The sequence below is a fragment of the Ictalurus punctatus genome, chromosome 6, assembly GCF_001660625.3.
Source record: "Ictalurus punctatus breed USDA103 chromosome 6, Coco_2.0, whole genome shotgun sequence".
Lineage (NCBI taxonomy): Eukaryota > Metazoa > Chordata > Actinopteri > Siluriformes > Ictaluridae > Ictalurus > Ictalurus punctatus.
The window spans coordinates 14,126,586-14,151,411 of NC_030421.2; the positions used below are offsets into that span (position 1 = coordinate 14,126,586).

The 24,826-nt window shown below is 36.7% G+C and overlaps 1 protein-coding gene across 1 annotated transcript in view; it reads right to left on the minus strand.

The window, feature by feature from the left end:
* Positions 1 to 24,496, minus strand: part of arhgap15 (Rho GTPase activating protein 15) — a 46,767-nt gene extending 22,271 nt beyond the window's left edge. Inside the window, exons 1-6 of the mRNA XM_017469956.3 lie at positions 24,377 to 24,496; positions 19,157 to 19,313; positions 17,475 to 17,531; positions 17,158 to 17,225; positions 14,510 to 14,597; positions 13,665 to 13,754 (exon numbers count right to left, since the gene is read on the minus strand). Of these exons, the coding sequence (XP_017325445.2) occupies positions 13,665 to 13,754; positions 14,510 to 14,597; positions 17,158 to 17,225; positions 17,475 to 17,531; positions 19,157 to 19,313; positions 24,377 to 24,384 (468 nt within the window). The 5' untranslated portion in view covers positions 24,385 to 24,496. The remainder of the gene's footprint in view (positions 1 to 13,664; positions 13,755 to 14,509; positions 14,598 to 17,157; positions 17,226 to 17,474; positions 17,532 to 19,156; positions 19,314 to 24,376) is intronic.
* Positions 24,497 to 24,826: the final 330 nt, after the last annotated feature.

Sequence of the window (24,826 nt, forward strand, 5' to 3'; positions counted from 1 at the left end):
AGTGAGTTAGTACTGATGTTGATTGAGGAGGATTCTGGGGTGCAGTCAGAGTTCCAGTTCATCCCAAATGTATTCAATGGGGTTGAAGTCAGGGGTCTGTGCAGGACACTCAAGTTCTTTTACTCCAACCTTCATGGAGCTCGCTTTGTGCACAGGGGCGTTGTCATGTTGGAACAGGTTTGGGACCCGTCGTTCCAGTGAAATTGTAATGCTACAGCAAACAAACATTCTATACAATTGTGTGCTTTAACTTTGCGACAACATCTTGGGGAAGGAACCGCGTATGGATGTGAAGTTCAGGTATCTGCAAACTTTTGGCTATATACTAGTGTATGCGGCCTTGGCCAGTCAATGCCCACATTTTATTTAAGCTCTAGCAGAAAAGAACAGACTTGAAGCCTCTGTATAATGAGCCAGAGAAAGACTGACTTATAGCTGTCGGTGTTCTACATCTGTCTCATAAGAGTAATAAAAAACTATATGCACTGTACTTGCTGGTTTTACAATGTATACCAGTCATCGGCTCAGCAGAACAAACTTAATACTGTGGCTAACATCAGATAACATTAGCGTTAAACATTACTTAGCTGACTTAAAGGACATTAGCTGACCACATGCAATGTGTGGAATACGCCTTCTAGTGTAACAGGAGACTGAAGTTTATTATGAAGCAGATTTTTAAAGGTGTGTTTGTATGGTTGCACAGAAACATGTATATTCTATTGAATTTTAATGCTGTTAAATGTTGTACAGCAAAAATTCAAGGTCTTTTTAGGATCAACTTTTTAGGAGGATATCATCAATTTTGAAGTTGATTTATAAGTTCAGATTTTGCTAGCTTTGTGCCCTGTGATGGATTGGCACCCTGTCCAGGGTGTACCCCGCCTTGTGCCCGATGCTCCCTGGGATAGGCTCCAGGTTCCCCGTGACCCTGAAGAGGATAAGCGGTATAGAAGATGGCTGGATGGATGGATGGATGGATAGATTTTGCTAGCTAGGACATCAAAACTTTGACATAGTGCTTACCGTTAATTGTCACTGGTATGTTTTTTTTTTTTTGGCATGTATATTTCACTTGGGGAAAATGATTAGTTTACATTTTAAATTCAAAGCATTGGTTTTTGAAACCAATATTACAAGTCCTGCTCTGATATGCCTAACACAATTCATGAAAAGCTTGACCATTAACTGATCAGTTTGATCGCATGTCTTTAAGGTCCAGCTATGTAACAGTTTTAGGTACCTTACGTATGTATTTACGCCCTTGAACTTTTACACATTTTGTAGTTTTACAACCTGAAACTGAAACAGACATCATTGACATTCTTACCTCCTCAAACCACACTTTCTGTACTGATTTTCAATCGGTAAAATCAACCATGTGCTTTATGTAAACAAGAGTTGAGGGAAGTACAAATAAAAGGATTAAGGGTGAGTGTAAGAGAAGAAAATATGTTTCTTAAAGTGGCTTTGTGTGAATCGCTGCAAAACTCTTGCAAAGTTCTGTGTTTTTGTGAGGCAATAAAAAGAGGCATAACATGAATGCAATGCCTTTTTATGCCTATGCTTAATGAGGGATCATTTTAATATCCAAGCTCACACTTGGACTGTTCATTAATGTTTAATAAGGAAAAGCAGTACAAAGAACAGAATACCATTTGTAACTTCACATTTGCGTTTTTCTATTAAATTAACCATTCGTTTGAGTGCTTCGTATAGACACAACTTTGAAGCACTTTAGATTGTGGGATTAATTATCTCCAGTTTTGCACTGAACTTTGAATGAGTCTGATTTAGAAGGCCATCAACTTTAATAAGCCAGAATACAAAGGATAAGTAGGGGTGAAGTGTTTTTTGTTTGTTTGCTTTGTTTGGATTTTCCTTGCCTCCAAAGCTCAAGCTGCACAATGATTTCGCATGACTGACAGTTTGAAAAGATGCAACAGCTTCACATGTCAGAGGAAGCTCGTGTTGTTTAACACCCTCCCCATGTTTGATAGCTATTTTGAGACACAGGAGACATACAATGCTTTTTGAAAATTTTTGAACCCTTTAGAGTTTTCTATATATCTGCATAAAAATGACCTAAAACACCCATCAGATTTTCACACAAGTCCTAAAAGTAGGCAAAGAGAACCCAGTTAACCATATGAGATGAAATATTCTACTTGGTCATTTATTTATTGAGGAAAATGATCCAGTGTTACATAATCTGTGAGTGGTAAAAGTATGTGAACTTCTAGGATTAGCAGTTCATTTGAAGGTGAAATTAAAGTCAGGTGTTTTCAATCAATGGGATGATAATCAGGTGTGAGTGAGCACCCTGTTGTATTTCAAGAACAGGGATCTATCTGAGTCTGATCTTCACAACACATGTTTGTGGACGTGTATCATTTCACGAACAAAGATTTATGAGGACCTCAGAAAAAGAATTGTTGAAGCTCATCAGGCTGGAAAAGTTGACAAAACCATCTCTAAAGAGTTTGGACTCCACCAATCCACAGTCAGACAGATTGTGTACAAATGGAGGAAATTTAAGACCATTGTTACCTTCCCCAGGAGTGGAGACCCACAAAGATCACTCCAAGAACAAGATGTGTGATAGTCTGGTGAGGTCACGAAGGAACCCAGGGTAACTTCTAAGCAACCAAAGGCCTCTCTCACATTGACTAATGTTAATGTTCATGAGTCCACCATCAGGAGAACACTGAACAACGATGCTGTGCATGGCAGGATTTTAAGGAGAAAGTCACTACTCTCCAAAAAGAACATTGCTGCTCATCTGTAGTTTTCTGAAGAGCACGTGGAATAGACAGGAAAAAAAATATATTTTTTGGAAAAATATTTTGTGGATTGATGAGACCAAAATCCAACTTGATGGTTTACATGAGAAGCATTATGTTTGGAGGAAGGAAAGTACTGTGAAACATGATGGTGGTAGTATCATTGTTTGGGCCTTTTGTGCTGCATCTGGGCCAGGACAGCTAGCCATCATTGATGGAACAATGAATTTTGAATTATACCAGCGAATTCTAAAGGAAAATATCAGGTCATCTGTCCGTGAACTGAATCTCAAGAGAAAGTGGGTCATGCAGCAAGACAACGACCCTAAGCACACAGGCTGTTCTACCAAAGAATAGTTAAGGAAGAATAAAGTTAATGTTTTGGAACGGCCAAGTCAAAGTCCTGAAATTAATCCAATAGCATTGTTGTGAAAGAACCTGAAGCAAGCAGTTCATGTGAGGAAACCCACCAACATCCCAGAGTTGAAACTGTTCTGTATTGTGGAACAGGCTGAAATCCCTCCAAGACGATGTGCAGGATGTGCAACAGTTACCGGAAACACTTAGTTTCAGTTATTTCTGCATAAGGGGGTGAGACCAGATACTGAAAGCAAAGGTTCACATACTTTTGCCACTTACAGATATGCAATATTGGATCATTTTCCTCAATAAATAAATGACCAAGTATAATATTTTAGTCTCCTTTATTTAATTGGGTTCTCTTTGTCTATTTTTAGGACTAGTGAAAATCTGATATTTTAGGTCATATTTATGCAGAAATATAGAAAATTCTAAAGGGTTCACAAACTTTGAGAAAAAAAAAAGACAAACAGTGAGTCCATCTCAACCACAGTCTCCCTTTTACAGCAGTGTACAATTATGAGAAAAAGAAAGTACACCCTCCTTCAATTCTATGTTTTTATTCATCAGCTCTGCAACACCATACTTGACAGTTGGTATGAGGTGTTTGTGGTGATGCACTGTGTTTGGTTTTTGCCAAACATGGCACTGTGCATGGTAACTAAACATCCCCAGCTTGGTCTCATCAGTCCAAAGGATATTGTTCCAGAACTTTTGTTGGGTTTGTTCGGATGCAATTTTGCAAATCTTAGTCATGCTCCATATTCTTTTTTGGAGAAAGGGGTCTTTTTCCTGGCCATTATTTGAAAGCCATACTTGTTCAGTCTTTTTTTCTGATTGTGCTGTCATGAACATAAACATTTATTGTGCTTACATGGACCTGTAGGTCACATGATGTAGCTCCTAGGTTTTTCTTTAGATCTCTGAGCATTAAACAGTCGAACCTTGGATTAAATTGCTGGGACGCCCACTTCTGGGAAGTCTGTCTTGAAGACTCTCCATTTGTAAATGGAGATGGCCTTATAACCTTTCCCAGATTGATGAGCAGCAACAATTGCTTCTCTGAGGTCAGGGCTGATGTCCATTCTTCTTGGAATGATGTAGACACAGACGTGAGTGCTCCAGAAAACCAAACTGCCAAAATGTCTGCTTTAATAGAGTTAGTCCCTGTTTTTGTTGATCAACTAATCTTATGCTTTTCATTAGTAACACCTACTGTAGCTGCTAATTACTCTCTTAATGATTGTGGACGTAGGAAGGGTGTACTTCCTACTTTTTTCCACCTGCTGAATGTTGGTTTACTCTTTGGGGGAAAAAATCACTACATACAGTATGATTTGTTTTTGGTCGCCCGCGGTCCGTATCGATATCAGGGACCTTCATTTCATTTATCTGTTTTTGAGAGTTTGAGAGTTTTAATGCAACAATGATGTTTGATTTGGATTGAAATCTCTCAATTGAGGCTGAAATACATGTGTGCAGACCTTTTGGTTCAGAAACACTTTTAGACCACATCAACCACAAGAAATAATAATAATAAAAAATTTATAGGAAGGAAATCTCTAGGGAAGTAACAATATGATTTAATTTCAAAAAAGCAGTTCTTTATTCATATTTTTATATTTATGACCTACATTGTTATTTTTTTCAGTATATGTATTTCTGTTTCGGTCCCCAAATGTCTGAAGGTTCCCAAAAACATTTCTAAACATTTTCTGTGTCACGTTTCCCATTTCTACATTCTTGACCTAACCAAAATAAATTATAATGATAAATAATTATCATTTATGCCTCGTTAGGTAAAGCATTTCAATTATTTTATATGTCAGTGAATTTTCTGTGGCTTTTTTTTTTTTAATGGCTATCCACATGTATAATGGACTGAAGTACAAAATATTTTGTTTTTCTCTTTAGATAATCATCCTGATATTATTTTCCTAAGCTCCGTTTGTGATCTTATTGTCTTGACAGTCATCAATATGATTTATATAATAAATGACAACCTGAAAAGCATTTCATAATTACTCAAGACAACACATCACTGCATTAGCACATATTAATAAATAATCCCCTCTACATTGAACTGTAGCTACCCCATCAGGCAAAGGATCTTGGGCTTCCATCCAGTCTCCCTCTCTCTCGCTCTCTCTCTCTCTCTCTCTCTCTCTCTCTCTCTCTCTCTCTCTCTCTGTACTTGTCTGAAAGTGTGAGAGTGATATGGTTTAAGTCAATCCTTAAATTTTTAAACAGCCTCCAAGGTGCCATATGAGGAATTACAGCATGTTTTATATCACTGATAGTTATCTGTGTTGGTGATCAGTGATGATATCAAGTCTTATCCCTCTTCTCTTGTCATATACAATTACACAATTTAGGTATCGTGTCAAAACCCTGGAGTCCTTTTGGATGTCCTCAGTCCTTCTAATGAGAAATTACTCTCCTATACTCTCACAGTGCACGCTTTCTACTTGCAGTGTCGAGCTCTTGCATGAAATGCGTCCTTTACGTTTTACACGATGCTTGTGTTTTTATTCATTTCATATCAGCGAGGAGACTTTTCAAAACTAATCTAACACTCGCGCTTTGTTGAAAACATTGGGCCTCCTTTTTCAAGCTGGATACTAACCGATTTATGCGTACAAGATTTTACACACGAAATTTGGTGTTCATGAAGATCCTGTAAATTCGGAAAAACATTCGTGTCCTACACCTGCTCCTGAGTGTGTACATTTACATGTAAGAACACTAACTAATCTAATCCTCGTCTTGATAGAATTGAAATCATATAATCAGCATGGATGACTGTGCACTTTTATATATGGAATATACTGTAGAGGTTAAATTGCTTTATTTTTATTACAGTTACAGCATTTAGCAGACGCCCTTATCCAGAGCGATTTATAGAAGAGCTTTGGAGTCTCTATCTCAAACACATCCTCATGCTAGTTCACTAGGAGAATGCTAGGTCAGGGATTAAGAATACCATTGAGAATACCAGAAAACAAGTCATTTTATTTTATTGGCATTAATTAAAGAATATAAAAGATACAAGAAAGCGAGCCAACACAAACCCATAAGTTAAAGCGAACCTATTATGGTTTTGAAATGTGCCTAATTTTGTTTTAAAGGTCACATACAAAAGATTTACATGCATCCAAGATAAAAAACACTTTAATGTGTATGGAAGTATAATAGTGCCAAATGTCCTCAAGACAAAATGGCATGTTGAATTACATAAATTGAATAAAAACATATTGCAATAACAATACTTTATTTTTTCTGTCCAGCAATTTGACACAAATGGAAAAGAAAAAAAAAAAAGAAAGAAAAAAGAAAAAAAAAAAAAACAGCAATATCAATGCTTGAAATAGTTTCCTCAGCAATTCATTGGGTTTGTATATTTTGATTGAAAACAAAATTCCAGCATTCAAAATTCAATGCACACATATTCACCTTCCTAAAATACGGTTCCAAAATATTCAGGTGTTAAAATACCATCTTCATTATTCATCAGGTAGTATTTCAACACATTATTTTTCAACCTCACAAATTCAGGTTGCAAAAATTCAGGTCTTAAAATTCGGGTCTTAAAATGCAAGTCTTCACATCCGGGTCTCACAGGAAGAGCAATGGATTGCTGACACCTAGATGAACACTTTACAGTTGGTTTGATGACCAAGTCAATCCCTTCAAATGCTACTGAGGTTAGAAACATGTATACCAATATGTATCTTTAGAGACGGTCCCTTAATTTGGACATATCTGCGAATACTGAACATCCAACGTCAAGCTAACTTTATGCCAGTCCGCTAGGTTCATCTTCTTGTTTGCTTGTTTGCACAATCCCACCACTAGGGGTCGACCCAGAGTAACATTGGCAATCCATTGCTCTTCCTGTGAGACCCGGATGTGAAGACTTGATTTTTAACACCTGAATATTTTGGAACCGTATTTTAGGAAGGTGAATATGTGTGCATTGATTTTTGAATGCTGGAATTTTGTTTTCAATCAAAATATACAAACCCAATGAATTGCAGAGGAAACTAATTCAAGCATTGATATTGCTGTTTTGTTCTTTTTTTTTCAGTTTGTGTCAAATTGCTGGGCAGACAAATTCAAGTTTGTCATTGTCATTGACAAAATTGTCATTGTGATATATTTTTATTCAATTTATATAATTCAACATGTCATTTTACTTGAGGACAATTGGCACTATTATACTTCCATAAACATGCTCATAATTTAAACTGCAGCATTACTTTTCTTCCCTCTGTGTCACAAACGACTCATTCAATGATCCGTTCTAAAAGATTCACTCTAAATTCCTCCATTCGGATAGCATACTCTGCTCTGATTGGTCAGACGTCCCGGTCTGTTGTTATTGGTCTACCGCTGTCAGCACGTGTCGAAAAAGAAACGCCCACTACCATAACGAGTTTCAGCTCCGTCTGTTCGTGAGCAGCTGATGAAGACCAGAGGTGGGGTTTTTGTTACAAACCTACGTAGGTTAGTACAGGAAGTAAAGTCTGGAATCACTAACGACTCGTTTCAGCTGTTCAGAATCGGTTCCTTCTTTTGGGAGTCAATAACTCAGTTTGTCGTGCGCTTTGATTTTTTTAACTTTGCAGACTTTTTACATTCACAAACATCTCCATAACACACTACTTGAAAGGTAATATTTGAATGACCATAATAGGTGCACTTTAGGATAAATAAAACTAATTCAGAAATGACAATAGAAGTGGTGCCGTTTAAATGAACGACTGGCCAGTCTGTCTGCATGTAGCTGTAAACCGTAGACAAATGCCTCAAATGTTTTTCAGTTTTTATCTTGATCGATCGTTTCATGCTCACAAACATGCAGATGAGCTGTGTCAGGAACATGCTGGGTTATTTACAAATGATTGCCATTTATCAACGTTTACAACCTTTTGCAAACATTTACATCCAACTTTACTAAAAGGTTGAAAAATGAGGGCCATTGTTAATGAATTTTCATGTGTGGCGGTTTTGACACTCAAAATGGACTGAAAATTGGTTTTGACCAAAATAGAAAACCGAGGTTTTTCAGCCAATAATTTATTTGACAACTGTAATCAAGACAACATCAGTATCTTTGACCAAATCCCATGGAGATATTTTTATTTCGGACACTTTCTAACCTTTTCTTGTTGTTCTGTAAGGACCCAGATTAACAAATGCAGCAGTAAATGCTATCAATTCACCTGAAGATGTCTAAAACATTGTAGTATGTTTCTGCAATGGAGGATAATGCTTCAACCAAGTTGTTGTCATAGCAACACAGACACAAGTCTAATCAGTTCAGTGTGTAAGTAGATTCTGAATCTTAAATTGTCCATAATGCTCCTGTGCCTTCACATTACCAAAAAACAGAAGCTTGCTTACACGCATGATTTTTGATGATCGCTTTTATATCAGGTGATGAGACAGATGAGGATGAGGAGGATGATGATCATAGTGAGATTATAGTGAGAAGACATTACCCATTGTTTAATTCTTTCAAATGTGTTATAGAAACACATGCATGATGTGTTTCTATAAGGAGATTAAGTTATAAATATAGAGGTAGATTTTGGCCATATATATATATATATATATATATATATATATATATATATATATAAAATATGAGTGTATATCTGTATAGTATGTATGTATATGTGCAGTTCAGGAGAACCTGTTGTGTTCTACTATATGTAATCGGATCTTAAATGGTATTTTCTTTCTTTCTTTCTTTTTTTTTTTTAAACAGAGGATGAGTTAGTATCTGATGCTGAGAGACAAAAACATCAACAATCTCTTTCTTCCTGAATTCCATCGGGCTCGAATTTCTAAACCGTGTTGTTTCCATGTGAACTGATCTTGCTTTCAGGATGCACATTTCTCAGTGATAGGTGGGTGTTGATTTTATGATGGATTTCATGAAAAAAAAATTTTTTGAATGCAAACAAGTGCTGAAGAGTTAAACTTTGTATCTAACAACTTTGAGTCACTCCATGTTTAGAGTATATGAGTCACCCTTTCCTACTGATTTATGGTGTGATTGAAGAATTTTTCAGCATTGTCATCCAGATAGAACGTTGTGTTTTGAAGTGATGAGTCAAATGATCCGTGTAAATTCAGGCGTTAACCTTAATACCAGCTGCCTTGTTGTTTCAGTGGTAGGAGAAGCCTTCCTGTCGGAAAAGTGTGCTGTTGCCTCAACTTCTAGTGTTACTGATGTCCATGTGGGAAAACAGGTTGGTTTTTGACAAGGCTTTGAAAGCGATACCTGAATGTGGTTCCCTGCTCCACGAACTCGGATTTATCCATTAAGTGTGTATGGGTTGGATCGCTAAGAGCAATTGTGGTGAAAGTCTTCCTAGCTGAACACAGGGGGCTGCTGACTTTAACACTTGGGTTCATATTTCACTTCCCAGTTTCGAGCACGTTGTAGGTTTGCATGCCGTGCGGATTCAGTATCTCGACTGGTTCATATCATACGTATAATTTATTGCAAGTTCGCTGATACGTTCCAATTTCAGGGTGTTTTTGATGTGCCATTCGCAAAGTGACACAATCATCAAGCCTAATATTAAGGCTTAACGAGGAATGCTATTAGCGTAATCCCTGAAAAAGTAGGGGAATGAAAATGTTTAGTCCAACCCATGAAACGAAAATATCTAAATCAGTGAAAGGAACTAAAACTCAGCCCTGAATGCTTCAAAAGTGATCGTGAAAAAAGAATTTATCCTAAATCTGAACTGTATTTCATCTGGCAGGGATCTTAATTGTCCTCTAAGCTGAGCAGAAGTTTCCACACTCCTTTCTAATCCATACAAGTTGATCGACGGCGTTATCAGGCCACAAAATGGCTTGCTAATATCGTTACAAGCGGTTGTTTCTATATATCAAGTTTAGGATTACTTAAGCTTACAGTTTAATGCCTTTTTAATCTCCCATGGAGAAAAGGATTTTTGGCCAGTGGCGAAGCGCTTGGCTATGATAAGATGAGATGAGATCGTGAATCCGTGTTTCGTTTTCCTTTCGCTTCATCATGTGCTCTAGTGCATCTGTCCATGTATTGATAAACATTCGACTTTTTCTCAAGCAAACGTTCAAAGATTAGCTCTCTTTAAATGGTGCGTGAAAGCAGTGTCAGTGCACACTTAACACCCTGGGTATAATCTAGGGAGCAAGCTTAGAGTAGATAATGAAGTTGGCTCGTCGTGTACGCAGAAGTCTAATGTTTGTGCTCAGAGCTGTTTGCCCGTTGATTAAGTGGTTCACCAAGTGTAATTAGGAAAATACCACCTGTTATTCATCTTAAATGATACCACAGCAGGTTGAATTCTCGATCCTGATTGGTCAGAAGGTGTTCTCTCTCTCTCTCTCTCTCTCTCTCTCTCTCTCTCTCTCTCTCTCTCTCTCTCTATATATATATATATATATATATATATATATATATATATATATATATATATATATATATATATATATATATATATATATGTATATATATGTATATGTGTGTGTGTGTGTGTGAGACAGTGGGGGCGTGGTCGAATGCCAGTTTGCGAACTGCGAAAAGGGCGGAGTCTGTTGAATGAGTGGTACAGAAGAGTATGCACCTGTGGTTGGTTTACTGATAAGCGTTCTGTGTTTCAGTGAGCAGCGTCGAGTAGATAAAAGCAGGAAGTGGCATGGAAGCCAGTGTGCGAAAGCTGAGCTGAACCGTGTCAGTGTTCGTGTGTGTGGTGGCTCTGTGTGAGAGCGAGAGTTTGAAAGTGCTGACAAATGCATGGAAAATAAAGAGCTGTTTAAGTCGATTCCTCGTTTTCCTCACAACCCACGAGAATCGCACAGTGTGTAATTATGCGTAAGTTTCCTGTGTAAATACAAAGTGTCTCCAGTGTCAGTGCTTTGTAACAGTCAGCGGTAAAACTGAGATGTTTTCTGCCAGTGCTTTTTCTTGATTTATTAACTTTGAGAGAGAAAAAAAGAGAGGCTGGTGTGGAAACTAATTGTAGTTTGTTGTGAGAACAAGAATGAACTTGCTTCCTGGACATTACGCAGCAGTAAATGTAGCGATAAACATGTAAAAAGCATGATGTGTGGTTTATAAATAAAAACATTCGGCCTTATTCATCAAGCTGGATCCAAACGGGTTTATTTGTAAATCGTTCGAATAGTTACAGTACGTGCGTTTACAGAAGCAATTTGGTCTTCATGAAAATCTTGTCAACTCAGAAGAACGTTCGTATCTTACTCGTGCTCCTGAGTTTGTAAATTTACATGTAAGAAGACTGACTAATGTAAACATCGACTTGATCGACTTTAAATCGTGTAATTGCGTGGATTACGGCACTTTTATACATGGATTATACTGTCGGGTTTAAAGTGACTATTTTTTATTACGATTACAGCATTTAGCCGATGCCCTTATCCAGAGCGACTTATAGAAAAGCTTTGGAGTCTCCATCAAAAACACATCGTCATGCTAGTTCACTAAGGTCAGGAACATTTTATGAAAACCAGTCAGTGTAAACGATTGCCATTAATTAAATAATATAAAAATGAAGGAAAGTGAGCCAACGCAAACTCCTAAATTAAGACAAATAAAACGAATCTTTTAATGAAGACAAAAGAAATGGCCCTGTCTGTCTGCGCATAGCTGTAGGCTATAAACAAATGGCTCAGTTGACGTAAGATGTAGCACTCAGTTATATTATTAAAATGATATATTATTAAATATTGTTATTGGCATAGTAGTGAGTCAAAATAACTTCCATTTCTGTTTTTTAGGCTTTGCCCTTATTGATCGTTTTGGTTATTTGGCTTGACGGTTAAGGTTCAGGCCCCAGCACTGCCAAGCTGCCACTGTTGGGGCAGTGGTGGCTTGACGATTAAGGCTCTGGGTTACTGATCGGAAGGTCAGGGGTTCAAGCCCCTGCACTTCCAAGCTGCCACTGTTGGGCCCTTGAGAAAGGCCCTTAACCCTCTCTGCTCCAGGGGTACCGTATTATGGCTGACCCTGTGCTTTCTAACATGCTGGGATATGTGAAGAAAAAAGAATTTCACTGTGCTGTAATGTACATGTGACCAATAAAGACTCACTGTCATTATTTAAAGGTGATTGGCACTCATCAACATACAAAAATCAATCAACCATCCATCCATCTTCTATACTGCTTATCCTTCCGGGTCACGGGGAACCTGGAGCCTATCCCAGGGAGCATCAGGCACAAGGCGGGGTACACCCTGGACAGGGTGCCAGTCCATCGCAGGGCACAATCACATACACACTCACACACCCATTCATACACTACGGACACTTTGGACATGCCAATCAGCCTACCATGCATGTCTTTGGACTGGGGGAAGAAACTAGAATACCCTGGAAACTGGAACCCCCCGCAACACGGGGAGAACATGTAAACTCCGCACACGGTGGGAATCGAACCCCCGACCCTGGAGCTGTGAGGCAAACGTGCTAACCATTAAGCTACTTCCAAAACGTTACAATTTTATTGACGGATTGATAAACAAAGCCAATAAACAAAGCCAATTGTAAACAATTGTTAGCAAATTGCAGACAGTTGGTGTAATAGGAATAACTTAAAACACTATGAATATACGAAAGGTAGGCTGTAAGTGTTCTGGTTCCTTTTTATTTATTTATTTTTTTTAACCATTTTTCAGGGACTGGGATCCTGCAAAACGAAACAAGTGCAAGGTTTGTACTTTGTACAGTGAAACTTTCTGATCTTTCTGGAATGTAACCATCCCCAAAACTGAATTAAATCTAATTAAATATTATTAGATGGCTCCTGTTTTCAGCTGTAGCCTAAATAACAGATTCTTTGATTCGGGAAGGACGTCGTTGCTTTGAAACATAGTTAGCCTAGATAGAATGCTTCCAGAAGGTTCAGGAGATGTTCTGTAAAACTGCTATATGTTGTTATAATATAAGAATAAAAAATGAATCCGTAAAATGTTTTTATTTTTATTTTTATTTTTATCTTCAGCAGGCCTGTTATTGAAGTCTTTTTTCAATGTGTCCAGGATATAGTGGTAGTGTTAACAAAAAAAAAAAAAACACTTTCAAGGGTTTAAATCTCAATATAATAACAGATATGAAGGTTTTGAGCACTAAAACGATTACAGATAAAGATAATGGCATTGCGTTACACCCCTGGCTGATACTACGCCCTATTTGAGTTGAGTTGAAAAGATATTACAGTGACACTTAATCTAGGAAGTGGCACATTTTTTCACATTTTTCATACTATATCTTTTTGGTGTGCGTGTCTTCGCAGCATAGTTAGATGACTGCGTTATTATAGACTTTCCACAGCCATCAATTTATAGTCGCCGTCTTTTCATAATCTGTATGGAAGGTAAAAGTAAAAGGTAGCTGGACCAGGATGTGGATGTGATGTGTAGTAATTGGCCTCAAAAGTAGCACTTCTTATTTTATTTTATTTTTTAAAGTCGTTTTTAAAGCAGAAAGTTTCCAACCTGAAGCACGTTCTTCCGACTCGACTTCTCTGTTGTCCAGTCTACGACGGCGCCGCAGAGGTCAATTCCTTCTGGTTTATTTCCTGGTTTCTGTAGATAACAGAGTCCACAATTGTGAAATACCTGAACAGCTTATAATAAATGCTTCATATCGACTTTTGGGCCACATCAGATCAAATCTCAAATAGAGGCTAGTGATAAAAGAAGAAAAATCCTGGTACTGAACTGGTGCTTGTGCTGTGATCGTGTAAGTTGAGATGGAATTAAGGAATGTGTAACTGACCACCTGTAACCTTTTGGTTTTATTAACAACTTTACTTACGTGCTTGCTCTTTTTTGTTGTTCTTGTTTTTGTTTTTCTATTTCTATAACCCTACAGCATCAGTACATGGAAGTATAACATGGCGATGAAGAAGTTTTAGACTAGTTTTTCCCAACAGCTCACAGAGAATAAGGTAAAAAGACGTAATTTATCAGTACCAGAGCCAGAAAGGTAATATGAACAGAACAGTGAGTGTGGGTGAGAGATTCCATGTGGGTGAACAGAGTGGGTTCTGTTTTAAATCACCCATTTTATCCAACATCCACTGCAACGTTTAGATCTATATGAAAAGACAAGCTTTCTGGCAACACTTACAGCTCCAGTCTGAGGACTGAAACACAAAACACACACGCCAACACTGTGCATAAAAACTAAATTATTCAGCTTTTCTTCATCAAGGTTGTTAAAAGTTCAGTTTCTACTGTATCTACTGAGGGCAACAATGGTGCTTTATGTGTAGGTGTGTAGACATGTGACGATCAAATGTGTGCGTACGTCATGATGCATGATGCGGATACCTTACCAAACTGGCCATTGCTTCTTGCTTGCTCTCCTTGTAAAAATGCAGCTCATTCGATGAAAGGACAATCCAGGCTAATGTCCAGTTTTTCCTGCAGAAGAATTTATTTATAATCAGTGCTCACTATAAAACAAAAGAAAGTACTACACAGTATATATAAAAGGAATAATTCGTTCTGCTTAGCAGTTAGCACGCATTTAGGATTTATTAATAAAATTGCACACATGAGGCATGTCTTAGTTACATGTGCTTCAGAACTTGAGCATTTTTCATGCGTGATATCGAATCAAGTGAGGAGTGGTATTAAATCCACTATCTAACAGTTTGATTTAGTCACAGTATGACACGTTGAAATGTACTGTATGTTTTTTTGCCTGTACATACACTCAAAACAACTATGTAATGACACTATTTAATAAATAAATACGACGCTTAAAGTATTGTCCCTTTAATAACATAAATACGACGCTTATAGTATTGTCCCTTTAATTACATAAACACGACGCTTATAGTATTGTCCCTTTAATTACATAAACACGACGCTTATAGTACTGTCCCTTTAATTACGTAAATACGACGCTTATAGTATTGTCCCTTTAATTACATAAACACGACGCTTATAGTATTGTCCCTTTAATTACGTAAACACGACGCTTATAGTATTGTCCCTTTAATTACGTAAATACGACGCTTATAGTATCGTCCCTTTAATTACGTAAATACGACGCTTATAGTATTGTCCCTTTAATTACATAAACACGACGCTTATAGTACTGTCCCTTTAATTACGTAAACACGACGCTTATAGTATTGTCCCTTTAATTACATAAACACGACGCTTATAGTACTGTCCCTTTAATTACGTAAATACGACGCTTATAGTACTGTCCCTTTAATTACGTAAATACGACGCTTATAGTATTGTCCCTTTAATTACATAAACACGACGCTTATAGTATTGTCCCTTTAATTACGTAAACACGACGCTTATAGTATTGTCCCTTTAATTACGTAAATACGACGCTTATAGTATCGTCCCTTTAATTACGTAAATACGACGCTTATAGTATTGTCCCTTTAATTACGTAAATACGACGCTTATAGTATCGTCCCTTTAATTACGTAAATACGACGCTTATAGTATTGTCCCTTTAATTACGTAAGTACGACGCTTATAGTATTGTCCCTTTAATCACATAAATACGACACCTATAGTAAATTTAAATACATAAATATGACTCTTGAGGTATTAAAAACTACAATGCAAAAGAATAGAATCTGCTGGATCAAGTGCTATTTTATAAGCTTTAGAATAATGGAAGCTATAATGTTAAACCAAATTTGCAGTGATATTTACAACTAGGACTATTCATACAGAATGATATTGGCAATATTGCTATACTATATTATATGTTTATTTCACTTCTTGCCATCTTCGTATTATGTAAGGAATTACTGGCGACGGGTTGTTGAATTATTAGAAAATAATGCGCACCCTGAGGTGGTAATGCTACATTGCACCTCGCGTGTGAATTATTTTCTAATAATTCAATGGACCCAGAGTCAATTATTCCACTTAGACCAGAGCTACCACACCTCAAGACCTTCTTCAGATGTTTTATTTCAGGACATTTGTCATGTTGTTTTCCTTAAAACACTTGTGTGTGGAACAAATTTATTACGCATCCCATCTCAGGCCTCTGTTGCTAATTCCAAAACATCATTTCAGAGCTAATAACGGAGGCTTGAGCCATTGATATGGAGTTACTGGAGAGAGAGAGAGTGTGTTTACAGGTTGTTGTTTTTTTTCGTTTAATGCTAATAATATAAAAACAGAACAAATAAATAACTATTGATAAGCCTACATTGATCACACGGTTTTTCGTTTTTCAATATTTCAGAAAATACAATGAATACATAAATAAATATTGATATTTGTTCTTTTTTCTTGATCTCTCGCTCTCTTTCTCTCTCTCTCTCTCTTTCTCTCTCTTTTTCTTTCTCTCTCTCTCCAATAATTGCATATCAATAGCTCAAGCCTCTGCTTCATCCTTGTGGCTGTATCACCACCGCAGATGCACATAATTTTTCTAATAATTCAACGGCCCGTCATCGGTTATTACTGATTTATTTCTGGAAAATTGAAATTTTCTGTCATTTCGTTTGTTGTTAAATGCGTAGACAGTAAGCTAACTTTTCCATTATTTCAGTTCACCTGGCACAGTGATATGGAACTGTAATGCGGTCAAGAACTGACTGGCACTACTTTACTGTGAAATAATCAGAATCGATAATTCCACAGCGCTCTGGTATCAATCATGTTCTATTATATATTATCTTCAGTCTGCATGTTCTGTCCCTGATTGTGTTTGGACTTAAAGGGTACTGTAAGTTCTTGCGTTTAAAAGGTCTCTTTAAAGGATGTTTCCACTCCAAGAAAAAACAAACAAACTAGCAAGCACAGAAGTGTGACCTAAATGCAGATCATTTTAATAACCTGAACGGTCTGCTCAAAATAATTTCCCCTTGTAAATACTGACTTGCAGTAAGTCGGCACCAAGAGCGTATATAATTACAACCTGTACATCACCTCAAAGCGAATAAACATAAATATGAAATATGTTCACGGACAAAATGGTCGGTTTACATACTTGAGTTTCTTTCCTCCTTCAGAAATCTTGGTTTTATTCAGATAAACCCCATGCAAACCAGGCTGGAGCTGTGATACAGTTAACAAGAAGTCAGTAGATATCACAAAAAAAAAAAAAAAATGACAATAATACCTGTTCACTGTTATTATTTGACTTTTTTTTTTTTTTAAATGACAATTTTGAATTCTTTGGATGCTGCTGTAGTTCGGTTGCGTTCAGTGCTTAGCAACAGATGCCTAGTAGCATTGTAGATAAAAGTGCTCATGTGCAAAGTCAGTGCAAATGGTTCGTATTTGTGATGAAATAAGTACACAGACCTGCTGTGCGCCTTGACTGGTGTTGTGCTGGGACTGATTCCTGCGATGTCGGTTAAGCTGCAGGAAAAATGAAAGAATTTCAATGACATACTGGTTTTATACCGCCATAAAGACACCACCGAATCAAAGAGATCCATCACACACAGTCTTTGTTTGAAAATAAGGGAAATACGGTTTGCCGTCGATTACTGTCATACTGTCAGTTCCCAAAAGCTAACCAATTCCACCAGTGCTCATTAAATAGTTTTAACCTACAAATCAAAAATGTCTAATATAATATAATACCGATAATGTAATTTGTAAGAATGATGTTTTAAGGTCTGTATCGTTGCGTGTCGTGGTTTATGTTTTCACACTAGGAGAGCCGTAACTTTGGAGACAGTAAGTGATATTAACGTCTTGTGAAAGCATCAGACGATACAGGCTTTGGAACACAGTGCTCGTCTGCCCTCTACTGTCTATTCTCTTCTATCATGTGTCTTTATCGCATTGATAAGTCTTGTTTAATCAGTCCAGCACATATACCTGAATTTCGAGTGCAGTTTTGTAAGTGGAACAGTGACGGGGAAACATGAACTATCTAATTGATATGCTGGCACAGAACATTATTATTATCCAAGATTGTTTGAAAAGTAGACGTGCACAGCTACCGTTGCGTTGATTATCAACTTAGCCTCCTGTTTTAAAATGTGTAGTAATCAGGTACCATGAGATAGCTTAAGGTGTGCTGGTGTACAGTTACCACACAAGGATCTTGCACAACATTATACTAAAATGTTGGGGCTTTCAAAGGAAATAAAAGAGAAAAGAATAGTAGATAAGGCTGAATGTACTCTATTAGTGTGGGGGGACAAAAACTACAAGTAATTTTACAAAAACGTATATTTATTTATGCGAATGATTCTCTGTGTAATTACGTATGCACCGATTTGCATGAGGTTTAGAATTAAAAGATTTATTTCTCTGTAAAGCTTTTCAGAGATATATGATATGATATGACATGCCCAATTGGGCAGAGCTTTAGTCGTCTTGAAATGTACGATTTTTCAGATAATGTGATATAAAAGGATTTTTTACTGCTTTACTGCTCATGGTTAATATTTTAGCACTAGAGTTTGAGAAGAAATGGTGTGGATAAAATGTATGCAATTTTTTTTTTAAACAGCCGACATGACCGAAATTGTCATTTCTAATTGTAGTGTCTTGCTTTAAGTTCCTCAGTATAAAGTGTAGAGTTTTTTTTTTTTTTTTTTAAATCCCACTTCCCCCCGCATCTGAAATAATTCCTCCTGCAGCAATTTTTGTTGTTCTTTAAAGCTAAATAAAATTATATTAAAGTAGTTCTGCATTATAACTTATAACAGCTGTAAACTAAAAAGACTTTCCCATGTCGAACAATTTAGTCACAAAGAGCTGACACTGGAGACTCCTTCCAAAAATGATAAATAAAAGTCCCTTTACAGAAATATCAACAATTATACAATTATTTTTTAAAAAATATTTGTTTATGTGATGTGTCTTGCCATGTAAGTCCCAATGAATGAAAAACAAAGACATTAATGTAAACATAAATAGTGAGTGTTTATGCGAAGTTACAGTTAGAGGGAAGGGATAATGAGACAGGATAATGATGTGATGTGGTATTGTGTGTTTGTGTGTGTAGAAAACGACGGATGTCTCACTGGTTTCTGTGCAGGGTCGTGATCCGGTATAACCATGGATTTGGTTTGACTCAGGCGCTCGCCGCTGCCTGCAGAGCTTTTGATCCTCATGGCTACGGCTCCTTGAGGCAGCACCAGATGAGGAGGTGGCTTTGACAAGTTCTGCATGGCACTAGTGCTGGAAGAGTGCACAAGCATGAATAAGGTCAGACATTTATGTTGTTGTTTTTTTTTTTTTGTAAGATGCACTGCTAGGTGGGGCTAAGTATGGTAAAGTAAATACATCAAAAAGTGCTCCTTAACCTTTCCCATGCACACTTCCAATATTAAACTCAACTCTAAAGCCTCAAAGTGTGGACACACTCTTAATCCTTTATTGGAGTGTAACCTAAAAAGACTTAGACTGTAAAACGCAAATACTACTGAACATTGCAACAAGAACAAAAAGTCACTGTAGTTAGCTTGGAAATAGCTAAATAATCAGGTTAATATCTGGTCATATGAGCTTGACATACGAATGAGCTTTATGTAATATGAGTTTAGCAATAGCTAGTATAAAATCAGGTCTGTCAAGCCAGTGTCTGGATTTGAGTAGGGTAGTATCATCTCAGATCATTGTAAAACTATAGCGCAGTACATTAAGTCACCGTCCACCAACAAATGCTTTGCTTAAAAGTACAGTCTATAACATTGCTCCTAACAAGTCAGTCATCTGTGTCCTTGCTGTGTCACTTAGTTTCTCGCTGTGAGTACATTTCCTTTACTGAAAGTGTGTGCTATTTATGACACTATGTTTGTGTGTACTGTAAATGAAACTGGCACATGGTGAAAAGCCTTTTGCCGTTCGCCTTATTAGACCCCTACCCCCGAATGAACAGCATTTTTTTGTGAGAAATCAAGATGCATATAAAGAATAGCACTTGAGAGTCACTGTAAAATATGGAGATGGATCGTCGACACTGGTTGATTTAGTGGGTAATATACTGGAGTTTTTTAGCCAAAAACCTGTCTGCTAATGGCTGGTCGAATCGACTCCAAGCATAACCTAAATTAGAAATCTAATTAACTGAAGAAGGACGTACACATACCGACATCTTGTAATGTGCTACATGGAGGAACGTCCAAGCTGCTTTACAAGTGACTCCTACCCTGATAGACATTACAGGAAGTGGCTCAGTGGCTCAATATGAACTGTGGAGTCGCAGATAATATAAATATACAGCATCCCCATATGTTTAAGCTCAAAAGATCGCTCATTAAAAGTGTTCTTCTTTATGGTTCCTGCTTATTTTCATAAAGGGGGTCAGTAATACTGGAGTTGACTGTATATGTGTGTGTGTGTGTGTATATATATATATATATATATATATATATATATATATATATATATATATATATATAGTACATGTTCAGGGAAATAGAATGTTTTAGGTTGTGTCGGCAGTGTGCTACGGTTTCTTTGTGTACTTTTTAGACAAGGGGGAAAATGTAGATTAGTAGGTCTTGACTCACTTCTCAGCGTCATGTGTTTACGATGTCAAGTCAGCTTCCGGAAACGACAGCTTGCATCATTGCAACATCAGGAAGTTATTTAAAGGAAGCGTTTGCTTAATGCAAATAAATAAGGAACTTTGGCATTAATACATTATAAAACAAAATCTGACAAAGTGGTCAATACTTTAAACTATTGAAGTCCTGGCTTATAGTTCGTCTTTGTAGTTGTAACATGTCATGCTACAAGATACTTGTGATTTAAATATACCCAAGCTAGAGCCATAACTTTTCATAAAGTAGCTAGCTACAATACAAGTTCCTAAGCAAACGTATGCTAACTACAGTGATGCTAATTCCTGAGCCAAACTATGGAAAACCAACTGACAAACAGTTAGCATTACATAACTTTACATCCTAAGTCGTAAGTAACTGTAAAACAGAAAGGATTTTAAAAAATGTGAGGACACACTACACTATTCTATGATTATTTCATTCAGCTCTAGAAATAACTTTGCTGCAATAATGAATAATAACTTAACCCACTAGGAAATCAACAACAATGGGGAAAAAAGACTACAAGCTTGCCACCTATATGCGTTTTTAAATTGGTGCTTAAAATTTAGGCGTCTGATTTTTCATTTCCGTTTTTGAATAGGTTGCAAACAAACACGTATCCGTTGCCATGTCTTTTTCGCGCTTATAAACATTGACCATGTTTGATAAATTTGTTTTATTTTTAATATTCGGTAACTACTACAAATTATTCAGTAACTATGGTAGAACTCATACACATCCTGTGAGTTTGTTTGAATGTTTTAAAGGTGCAATAGTCGATTTTTTTCCTTACTTTTATAAATAACCTAGAAAATATAAACACAATTTTAAAATAATAATAATAATAATAATAATAATAATAATAATAATAATAATAATAATAATAATAATAATTGGCATAAGTGTATTACGTGGCTGAGAAAATTGGGGAAAAAATCGGAAAACTGCATTGCAGTCTGGAGTGCTTGTTTGTGATTGGATGGGCCTCTTGTCAGTCCTTCTATAGAAAATCCCCAAAACCCTTTCACTGCACCTTCATCTCAATCTGTTCAGAAAGAAAAATAAATATGTCTAAAATCGGCAAGTGCCCAGCACAGCCAGGTAATTTTCCTGTGACCAAAAATCTATTCTTTGCTTTGAAAAACCCCCAGAATAAATGCTGGCAGTGGTTTTGTAAGATGGATGGATTTATTACTGGTGAAGGGGATGAAACTGAAGGACTTTTAACCCTGCCCATAAATCTCTATGAGCCAAATTTAGCCTGTTTATGGTATTATAACTCGGCTTTCAAGCAGCTTGAAAGTGATGTCAAGGACGCCCTTGCTGATACTCTCTCTAGTTAGCATGATAACTCTACACTGAAAAAGAAAAAACTCATTGAATTTGCTTAATTCCGATGCGTACACCAGTTCCAAGTGATTTAACTGAGTTACATTAATTTGTTTTTGTACATTCAACATGATTTGATTTTGTTTTGAAAGCCCTGAATAAAATCAAACACTGCGCTTTCACCCGAGCTGAGGATAAAACCCGGGTCGCCGGGGTTGCGAGACAGCAACATTTCCCATTTCAGGTAAATATAATTCATTATATATATTACATTTACGGCTTTTGGAAGACGTCCTTATCCAGAGCGACTTACATTTATCTCATTTATACAACTGAGCAATTGAGGTTTAAGGGCCTTGCCCAAAGGCCCAACAGTGGTAGCTTGTCTGTGCTGGGGCTTGAAGCCCTGACCTTCTGATCAGTAATCCAGAGCCTTTAACCACTGAGCCACCACTGCCCCATAATAATATATATATATTATTAAACATCCTTGCAAGATTTCATAACCTACATGTTAATAATACGTGAACTGATGACATTCGTGCTACATAATTGAAACAGATAATTAGAAACTTGCTTAAAATTCAAGTAGGTATAAAAATGGAATATCCGTTCCATACATGAACACAACTACTTTACTGTTACAGGCTTAATCATGACCAATTTTGACAAACCTTACCTAATGCTTCTTTAAATGTTGATAATTGCATGAATGATATGTTCACTGGGTGTAAATGTTGGCGAACCTTGAGAATCACTTACCAATTCTGCAAATCACTACCAAGAACATGTTAAGCCATTAGTTAGGATCATTGTATACTTTGTCATGGATAAATGATATATTGTTTAATGCAGCTGCTCTATTTGTCCTAACAGACATCAGTTCATAAAAGTGTTCATTACTGTTACATGTCTTTTGGTGTATTAAAGCTGAAGTTCATAGTTTGCGAATCGTAGCTAATGCAGTACTTTTGCAGGGAACATTAATGTTAGAATGTAAACTTATGAAGCAGCTTTAAGGTTATAATTTATAGGTTATAGTAAAACCCACAGCAATAAGTAGGTTATGCTTTTATGTTTTTAACGTTACCTAAACAAAAATTGAAAAATAAATGATTGGTTACAGTTACAGAAACACAAAGCAATACATATGCTTAGATTAATAGTTCACCTTTAACTTATTTGTGCATTAGGCTATGCAGTTAGTTATAATTTTATTATAACTCATATTTCCTGGGGTATTATTCAGTTATTCAGCATATACGATTACTTTCTATTAGGTCTAGCTTTAGTTCTACATTCAATATACTAACGTTTACTTAAATAGATGATTTAATATGTTCTGAACTAATCCTTTAACATGTTCCTAGTAGTTATTTGCAGATTTCATAAATAAGTCTCCATGATTAGTTGCTAACATTTACACCCAGTGAGCATATGACTTTTCCTGTTAGATCTACAGTAGTTACTGAGTAATTCATATTAGCTGATGACTAAAATGGTGTGAGATGAAAATCAAGTCAAGACTTTAATGGGTTAAAGTATTATTTATTATTATTGCAGACTGTATTAATGCTGACGGTAATCGTTTATTTGTAAGAGCCAATCACCAATAACATGAGGCCAGTTAACAATGGTTAGTTAGGAGCAATTGGTCAATAAATGGAAACACTAACGTACGAATAGCCCAAAACTGACAGTCGTGTCGGTCTAAATGCAACATAAGAGATGTTTACAACTCCAGTTATGGAAAGTTTGCAGTGTAAAATGTGAGGAAATCCTTACTCTTACACCCACAAAGCACACACAAGAATCTTGTCCTGTCGCTGCATAGTAACAGTTTGAAACAACAGGAAATAAATAAATCACTTGAGAAAAGGGGTAACGGAAGTCAAGTGCCAGCCGAACATAGAGTCTTGTTATATTTTAATTCAAGATGTGAGATGGCACATGAATTATTGCAGTGTTTTTCCACTGTTGAACACTTTTTATATGTTTACATCACTTTTTATTATTACAACACAATACAGTGAAATGTAGAACAAACCCTAGCAACATGTTATCAGGTTTATCATTTTGTTTTTATTTTTTTATTAATTCTGTTATTGCAACTGCTCCATTGTAATATTTAAGATGAAATACCTCTATCATGATGTAAAACTAAATAATATGTCTAGGTCTATATTTTCTGGCCACTTAACCAGCCCTAACCGCTCAGGAAGGCCTGCAGGAAAAAAAAAAAACTAATTCATCTGAAATCTAACCATCTACATCTCATGAGATTTTCCCATCTTCCAATTTTCACCATTGTCCAGCTGATAAAGTCACTCCAATGACGCCTGGCGAAATAAAATCCATCCTTACCTGCTCATCTGATGATATGGCCGCGGTGCTGTCTTTAGATAATCCCACGGTCAGAGATGGTGGGACAGTAAAAGAGAAGAATGCGTGTGTGAGAGAGTGAGTATCATTTAGAGGAAGTGCGATTGACTCACGTGGTAGATGCAGACTTTTCATTGCTTGTTAAGTCTCAGCGTTGACATGATGCTTCACCACTTCCTGAGGCCTGCACCAACGTTTGCTTCGCTCAAGATGGCTGCACTTTATTATTCAACACCCTGTTTTAACGTGTACGCCTTGTTTTGGCGACATTGTTTCAACGGATGAACGGCTAATGAATGTAAAGTATTTAAAGAAGAGTATTAATTTAGCTATGAGTCAGTTCTAGACTACATTCATCTAAAATTATACTGTTGTTACCACAATACAGCACTACACACGCATATTATACTAAATATAGTGCATTTATCTTTT